Consider the following 8,908-nt stretch of genomic DNA (forward strand, 5'->3'; position numbering starts at 1 on the left):
GGAAAGCAAGTATCATCCACACCACTCTGTACTTAGCCTGGTGGCTTGGGTCCTGGTTTGGGGTGCTGACACAGTGGGTTCAATTCTTCCCTTGGCTTGAAAAGGGAGTTGAATGGGCACTGCATTAGTGTTTTCTCTTTAAGCTGTGTAATTGTTTAATGAACGATTAAATGGTCCACATCAAAGCAGCCCTTATGTAGCCTGCTAGTCAGGCTGCCTGCCTGGGTTGGTGGTGGCTGCAGCAGCTCAATTCTCACTGTGCTTGATGAGCAGAAAGGATTTGAACAGCTAGCAGCTTTCCTCTGGTTCACTTTAATTAACTATTAACTGGTCCAAAACAAGCTTCATTCCCAGCACTCCCTGGATAGCCTGGTGGTGCAGGTACTAGTCTAGGGTGATGGAAATGCTGCTTCAATTCCGCCCCCCTTGGATTTAGAAGAGAGTTGAGCAGTAATTGCCTCTCCTCTTGATGCTTGTCCACTTTAATTAACTATTAAATGGTCAATCAAAGCTGCTTACTGAATAGCCTGGTGGTTTGGGCCCCACCCACGGTGTTGGAGAGCCTGGTTCAAATCCCCTCTTGCTTTCTGAGGAGAAGGGATTTCAGCTCTTGAAGCTGGTCCACTTTAATTAACTATTCGTTGGGCCAAAACAAGCCTCCTTTATAACACTGCTTTCACAGCCGGGTGGTGCAGGTACCAGCTGGAGCTGCTGGTTCAATTCTCCCCCAATCCCCTTAGATTAAGAAGAGAGTTAAGCAGTAATTGCCTCTCCTCTTGATGCTTATCCACTTTAATTAACTATTAAACGGTCAAATCAAAGCTGCTTACTATAAATCCCTGATAGATCCTGGTTCATAATCCCCCTCTTACTTTCTGAGGAGAAAGGATTTCAGCTCTTGCCTCTTGAAGCTGGTCCACTTTAATTAACTAGGAATCAGGCCACTTCCTGAGCTAGGGTCGCTCTATAGTCTAGTGGTTTGGTTGCTTGCCTTTGCAATGAGAGATGCTAGTTCAAATCTTTCCTCTAAGGATTTGGAGAAGGCTGTCCTGCCTCCCAGAAGGGAAGTGGGAGGTTCCTGTTTAGGTCCCCTTGCGCTTGTAGGAGACCCTTGTCTTTCTGGAAACAGAAGGGGGTTTGAACAGAGATCGCTCACTTCATAGGTGTGATGGAGCGAAGGAGGGGTGGGTAGGGGGCCTGAGAGGAGGGAGTGGCGGTGGCTGGGGCGCCAGGTGGGGCTGTGAGGTGTAGGGGGTGGGGCTGGGAGGCAGGAGGGTCCTTGGGAAGTGGGAGAGCCTTGGTCTAACCCCTTGCAGAGGGGTTGGACCTGGGGTCTCCCACTGCCCGGGTGGGTAGCCTAGCCGCGGGGGACAAAAGAGTGATTTGCTTTTTTAATGTAGCTCAAGGAATATTTAAATAAAACAGAGGCAGCTGATATGTGTGTTGTAAACCCCTTGCCCACAGCAAAGATTGAACCAGGGTCTCTCACATCCCATGCGAGAGCCCCCACCACTATACCACAGAAGGCATCTCTTTTGGCCCAATTCATAGTTTAATTAAAGTGGAACAGCTTCAAGAGAAAGGGACACTACTCACAAGGCAGAGGGAGGAATTGAACCAGAAGCTCCTACACCCCAGTAGAGTACTCTAGCCCCCGTACCATACAGGGCTTCTCAGACTAGGCTTGGCCCAGTTAATAGTTAATTAAAACAATTTCAAGAGAAAACACTCACTTAACTCCCTGCCCCAGAGCAGAAGGAATTGACCCACAGCCTCCAACAGCCCAGGTTAGTACCCCTAGCATGGAGGGCTTCTTATGCTTGACTTCTGCTTTGGCTGTTACTAGTTAATTAAAGTGGAACGGCTTCCAGAGGCAAGACCAAGGCAGCCCCCCATCAGAATAACTCATAGCCCTGTAGTGCGGACATCCTCTTGAGAGGTAGGTGATCACTGCTCAAATCCCTTCTCATCGAATAGAAGGGGGACTGAACCAGACTGGCCCACAACCTAGCTGAGTACCCCAACCACTGCACTGTAAAATGATGCTCCTTGTCCCCCAGTGGCCCATTCGGTTTTGGTAGCCTTCTTGATGAGCAGGAGGTGGTCCCTCCTGACAGGTTCACAGTTTCAGAACAAATATTTTTTACAGTTATAAAGCAAAAACTTAAATATTACCTTACAGCATGTGATAAAGATATTTAAGGGAGATTAATGCATACAGACACTTACAAGCATTTCATAAAGTCTACACACATTGTTATAAGTCCAATACCCACCTTACCTGTGCTAATCCACAGGTGAAACAGACTGTCCAGCAAGCAATTTGTCAGTGCTTGGCTGAGGCCTAAAGCCTTGGCAAGAGCCGGCACTTGGTTTGCCAGTGTCACATAGCTTCTTTTGTTTGGGGAACTGTAATAAGCTACACTGGCAAAAGCATTCTTTTGTCAGTGCAAGATGGGTGTATACTACAAGGATGTGTATATAGTTAGTTCTCTAAAAATTAAATAGAAGAAAAGCTCTGTTTCAATTAAATAGAAGTGTATTTATTTTTAGGTGCCGCAGTAAATCTGACCTTAGTAACACCTGAGAAGGCAATCAAGCTCCTCGCAAATGACTATTTCAGGCACTTCTTGGCCAGGGATGGGTACGTTCCTCTCTGGATAGTCAAGATATCTAGAACATGATACTTTGTATATGGTAGAGTTTGATGTATATACTCGGACTTGCCCTATTAGTCTTTCTGTGGAATACATTCTCAATACAAGGTTTAATTTTAATTAAACAAAGCTGTAGCTCCATCAAAGTCATGTGAATTTCTAGGACCACAGGCAAATAGCCTAGAGAGGGAGTGTCTTAGTTTGTATTAGATGTTTGTTCAGATACTACAGTGATGATAGTTATATACATTAGATAAATATGTAACTTAGCTTTTGAGGGTCCAGTCCCGCATCCTTCACTTACACAGGTAGCCCCGCTGAAATAAATGGAAGACAGCTTCTCTGGAACTCTGAACATGTGTACAGAAAGGCAGAAAGTTAGTAGAGTTTTAAAAACTGAAGTAATATGTTCATAACAATGTAATATTACAATAGCCTGTTAGGTTGCAAGGACACTTGTAATGTTTGACCATCATTACACAGCAGCTAGGAGCATAAAACATGTATGGTGGAGGAAAAAGAAGAAAAACTTCTTCTCATAGGGTAGACATGGCTTTTTCTGCCAGTTTTATTAAACTTAACTTTTCCCCCTTGCTTTGAACAGAACTGAAAGTAACTCAGCTGTTTAACAAAACTGCTAGTTTTATACAGCACCTTATGCTGCCAAAGATGTAAGTAGGAGGTGCAGCACAGTGTTGGGTACAGTGCCAGATAATTAACTTGTTGATTGGAAGAAGTTAGTACCTTTTAGACTCTGCCTCAGCACATTGGAATAAGGTTACAGATGATGAGATTGTCAATGAGGCATTCTGTTGCTCCTGTATGATTTGTGGTCTAAACAGATATTGCTATACCATAATCTTTTTCGTCCCCATTTTAGAACGGTCCTGACCACATCCAGAGAGATGGTGGCAGGCTGTGGTGCTGGAACACGCCAGGTCATCATCACCACTCCCATGGAGATGCTGAAAATCCAACTTTAGGATGCAGGGAGAGTAGGTAATTGAGCACTTATCCCCTTCATTTACAACGTGCTTGGCTTTGAGTGTCAATTTCTGGGCATTAATGTGTCTCTGCTAAAAAGACACATTTTCGCTAACACACAGATCTCTGACGTCGTGAATGATGGAGCTGTTAATATTGTTTCAGGTTTTAGCTCTCATTGCCTGAGAGCAACAATCAGTGCAGATCAATCTTTGTACTGTACAACACTTTGGCCCCAGAGGAATGGAGGACAAAGAGGAATCTTGTCCTGATCTTCTGTCAGTCTGTTGTGGCTGATTGGGTGTGGTAACGTAGAATTGGCAATATCTTGTCAGGTAGGAGCACCGTTTAGTGGTTGGGAAAGATCAGCGAGAAGTAGCAGCTTTGGTATGAGACTTCTTGAGTGCAGGCCAGTTCTTGTAAGAAGGTGCTTTGGGTGGTGGCCATGACCAGATTCTCCAGCCTCATTGTACTGAGGATGAAGAACTAGATCTGAAACTTCAGGAAGAGTGCCAGGAAATAAGTAAGCTTGACATTTCTGGCTTCATTTCAGCATCTCAACAGCTTGCAAGTGGAATCCACTGTTCAAGTTCTGGCTATAAACTTGTAGCTGTCAGCTCTCCCCTGACCAGAGCATATAACACTGGAGCTGCTACACAGATAGCAGCTGCACTTCTGCATACACAGAGGGCATTAAGGGACTCTACAGGGGTCTTGGAGCCACTTTACTGAGGTGGTAATGGTACATTTCTCATTTTCTCCTTTCATTGGTGAGAACTGTTGATCAAGGGGTGTTATGTAAACATGGTGTCTTCTTTACTCAGGGATGTTCCCTTCTCCATCATCTACTTTCCATTATTTGCACGTTTGTACAGACGAGGACAGGAGTCTCTGGAGGAGAGAGCCCCGTTTTATCAGTTATTTCTAGCTGGTTGTCTGGCTGGCTCTGTGGCAGCAGTGTCTGTCAATCCATGTGATGGTAAGAGGCTTTTTATTACACGTTTGGAATCCACATAGGGACCATCGCTTGAAGAACAATCCCCTTCCTGTCTGTGCTTTGAGATAGGCACCTCAACAGCGGTACCATGGATTAGTGAAGAGTTGTTTTTGAGGAGGGCAGCTGTACCAATGGGACCTTAAAAACAGCCCTTGAGTGCTGTTAGGATGTCCCAACAAAGAATGCTGATGACTCCAGGAAAACTCAATGGAAATTAAAAGTCAATATCAGCTACTTCACACAGACATGAATGAAACTTTCTATTGATTTGGAAAGGAGGAGGAATATCTTGGTAGGTGTATTATACACCATTATTGAAGCATTAAGTGTTGGCTATTGCAGAAGGCAAGACTGGCAGACCAATGGTCTGATCAGTGTTGCAGTCCGTATGTTCTTATACAGTACAAATAACATGAGACACCAACACCAGCAGCTCTGTGGAACATTGGGCAGGTAACTGTTCAGTGTTCAACCATGTCAGTGGAAACACATGGCACTTTTTTTAGGCTAGAAGGGGAGTCAAACAGCATTGAACACACTTGCCTTCATCTTTCTGGGTATGGGGCAGAGGAGCTCATTCTGGTCTCTGCTGTCTACTAAAATAAAACAAGAAAAGTCTTAGTATGGATAACAGACAAGATGTGTGTCTTCAAACAGCATTCAGGGGTCCTTTCCTGGCCCTGCCTGTGTAAATCTGTTCAAGCCAATACTATGCTTTACCATGGAACATTTTGATTTTCCAGTAATAAAGACACGGCTCCTGTCACTAACCAAAGGAACAAATGAGGACAGCTACAGCGGACTTGTTGACTGTGCAAGGTAACAAATGAAGAATGATGATGGGCAATATTTTTCAAAAACGACTAATTAAGGGTGTATATGACTTGGACAGCCTTCAGAATTGTACTCTTTGTGGCTTTGAGTCATTTTGTGTAATTGTGGAGATCAGTGAATTCTTAATGGTGAACTAGTTTTGTAGCACTAGGCAGACAGCCAGGGAGTTAATATCCCAATTCGTTTATAAATGGGATATTTTTTGCTGAATATGAATTCATTTTCTTATTTGCTAAAACACAAGTAATAACAGTCTTGTCCCTCAGTGCAAAAGTACTGAGAATCAGCCACTGCCTGGATATGAACTGCCTCCGCTCAAACACCATATCACCAACAAAAATGTGGTGATATCCTTCATCATTGTATTGTTTCCACTTAGGTATGGACAGCTGTGTGCACCCATGAGGGAAATGGCATTGGTGAGCTATACAAGTGGGAGCCCTTCTTAGCTGTCTACCATCATGTAAATGTCAATACACTTTCACCTAGATCAAAGGCATTTAGGCCCCGAACTTGCACTGATCTCAGTGCAGTGGCATGGGGCTGGAAGTCTGTCTTGCCAGTGATCTAAGAACTCCTACCATTAGAATATATTCTTAGCTTTTAATAGATTGTGAAGTATTAGTGCTGAATTAGACAGACATGCTGCTGCCACAGGTTTACATTTGTGTTTTTTCTCTCTCTTTCATGAAAGCTGAACACGTATAAGGAAAAACACTGTGTGTGCAGTGGTAGCATGAACGTTAAATGACCTGTTTGAGAGCCTGGTAACAAAAACAATATATATTGTCTTCTATTTTCAGGAAAATTTGGTGGAAGGAGGGTCGCCTTGCCTTCCTGATTGGGGCTCGCTGCAGAGCATTAGTCATTGCTCCTCTCTTTGGTGTAGCTCAAGTTATTTACTTTACTGGAGTAGGGGAGTTCCTTGTTGAGCTTTCCCAATATGGCAGATTTTCATCCTAACTCCTCATGCCATGGACACGTTGGAACAGAACCTGCAAGAATCATCGGTATAGAGAGGACCCAAGAAACAAATGGCAACTCAGACTGATTTACTTACATTCTTAGTGAATCTGGGGTTCCCTGAATAAACTGTTACTCATCAACTAAAGTTAACGGAAAGTTGGGACAACGTATCCCTGGGCTGCTGCTCAGTGTTGCACCCCAGCTTGGGGATGCTGTATGTCTCCTTTTCATGGCATTTCCTATTTTGCACCACGAGTCAGACTTGTGACACCAACAACCAGTGCAGTATAGGAGTCTGCATATTGTTAGTGTATGGAAATGTCTCCCAGTGCTGAGGGTTGTAAGAGATATAAATCTCTATATGTGAAATGACCATAGCTGCTTTTCTGAATTTTGTGTACTTTTCAGAGGATAGCGTGATCAGACATTAGGGGTATTGATTTGGAACTTCAGTAGGTAGTGGGATTTAATGGGACAGATTAAAGACTTCAGTCTTACATGGAGGTTAAGGACATGCTGTTGAAGGGATTTCATTATTTAATGAAGGGAACATGAACGACATATTTTTTAACGGGTTTGGGGCCAAGTCTTTCTCTATTAACTGCACTTGATTATCCAGCTACCAGACTAGGTATTTCTCTTTGTTCTCTGATCCATCAGTGCTGTTTCATTAATTCACTCGTCACAATTAATTGGGAACAGAAGGCTAGGGCTTATAAAAAGTCATAGTTTACAACTTGAAGCATTTCCTTGTAAAGAAGGTGGTTGCTTTGGTGACAGCTAAAAACAGAAGCCATTTCAGACCATACATGCACAGTAGGCAAACTATCTTAGACAGGCACTCAGGATGAAATTCATCCTGTACAAGGCCTATGTATCACTTACAATATGGGTTCTAGAGAAAGCCCTCAGACGATTTTGTATGCTCATAAACCCATGATTGTTCAGCAGAGACATAGGTGCTACTTGAACTGGTTAGCATAACTCATTCCATACTTGAAGTTCTCAGCAATTAGGGACCAGTTCTTCCCTCAAACAAACATACAGTGCAACCATTGAACTTGCTAGGAGCTGCACCTGAGGGTAAAACTGGATAAAGAGTTTTTAACCATGTTAAAATATTACCTTTGATTACATTTAGCCATTTCTTTTCCTTGGCAGTGAGCTCATGTAATGGCTGCTCCCAGTTTTTGTTGTTGTTGTTGTTGTTTGCGGAGGAATAAACTGGTCAGTATCTTTGGCCCCTTCCCCAAATCCACAGTGTGCAGTCTGGGATTTAAATGTATATGGTGCAAGGAAAGCTTGAAGCCCTTTGTGACATGAATGGCAACTTTGTAGAAGCCATCCAGACCCTGTGCCTGCCATACCACCTTGCAGTAAAAGCTAGTGATCCTTCAGTATTAGTGAGGCATATTTTTTCTTTGCTGCAGCCCTGCATGGCCCCCATGCAGTCTTTGGATAAGTGGAGTGAGATTGACTTGGGCAGAGGCAAGAAGGGACTGAATGGCCCTTTTCCATCTCTGACTTCTGCAATTCTGTTAATAAAATAGACATGTGAATGCTAGGGTTGTAAAATTCCATAAGTGGGTTCTGCAGCTTTTTTCCCCTGCTGTGAACCACCTGCTAGAAACTACCTCGCCTTGCCACTGTGTGTTTGGTCTGTTTTATTTATAGCTTACCATTGAGCCACCTGTTGCTGTTCCACAGCTGCAGGGGTTCATAGTGAGGCAAAAATTCATTCATTCACCTACTCTTATTTCCCTACAAATGGGCACAGACTCTTCACCCATGCCTGCTCAGTACCTAAGAGAAGGCTGCCACTTACTGTGCACAGAGTGGGTGTAGCCCCCAAATTGAGGAGCAGGGCATGTGTAATTTCACTTAATGTACATTGGGAGAGGACCATGTGCCACCTATTTTATTTTTTTTAAAGTGACCAAATGTGCCCAATATGTCCAAACCACATTTCATATAATCTTTAGAAACAAAATTCAGACAGAAGGTTCAGCTTGCCCCCACTCCCTTTACCCTTCAACATAAGTTACAGATAAGCCATAAAGCTCAACAGACGCAGGCTCCTTCAGTCAAGTGGGGAAGGGGGTTTCTCAGTGCAAAGTCCTTGATTCTGGAATTCCCAACCAGATGTTTAAAGCCACGGACATATAGTTTGCGCACCCAAGTTCACTACTCATGGGGAGAGGCATCTCTCAGACAGACAGTATTAAGCTGTGTACATGGATGTCAGCACCTGAGAGCAAAGAGGAAATGAGCACACTACAGTGACCCAATCTAGAAGGCACCAAGGGTCAAGGAACAGATCTAAAATAAATAATCACAATCAATCAGGTATTGAGCCTGGAGATGACAAAGCAGCAGATCACCACACCTTAGATCACCATCCAAGAGGCCCGGGCGCATCCCCCTGGCAATGCCTAACTCCTCCCTGCACACCAGTTATTTTTATCCTTTT

General features: G+C 43.7%; 1 protein-coding gene across 2 annotated transcripts in view; it reads left to right on the forward strand.

Moving 5' to 3' along the window:
* Window positions 1-8,908, forward strand: part of LOC140901449 (mitochondrial glutamate carrier 1) — a 34,354-nt gene that overhangs the window by 14,378 nt on the left and 11,068 nt on the right. The window contains exons 5-7 of one of the 2 annotated variants that reach the window (XM_073320326.2): window positions 4,466-4,620; window positions 5,382-5,457; window positions 6,276-8,683. In XM_073320326.2, coding sequence (XP_073176427.1) covers window positions 4,466-4,620; window positions 5,382-5,457; window positions 6,276-6,435 — 391 coding nt within the window. In that variant the 3' untranslated portion in view covers window positions 6,436-8,683. Of the gene's footprint in view, window positions 1-4,465; window positions 4,621-5,381; window positions 5,458-6,275; window positions 8,684-8,908 lie in introns of those variants that run through there. The other variant, XM_073320327.2, reaches the window with a different exon arrangement.

The sequence above is a fragment of the Lepidochelys kempii genome, chromosome 21 (genome assembly GCF_965140285.1).
Source record: "Lepidochelys kempii isolate rLepKem1 chromosome 21, rLepKem1.hap1, whole genome shotgun sequence".
NCBI classification, from domain to species: Eukaryota; Metazoa; Chordata; order Testudines; family Cheloniidae; genus Lepidochelys; species Lepidochelys kempii.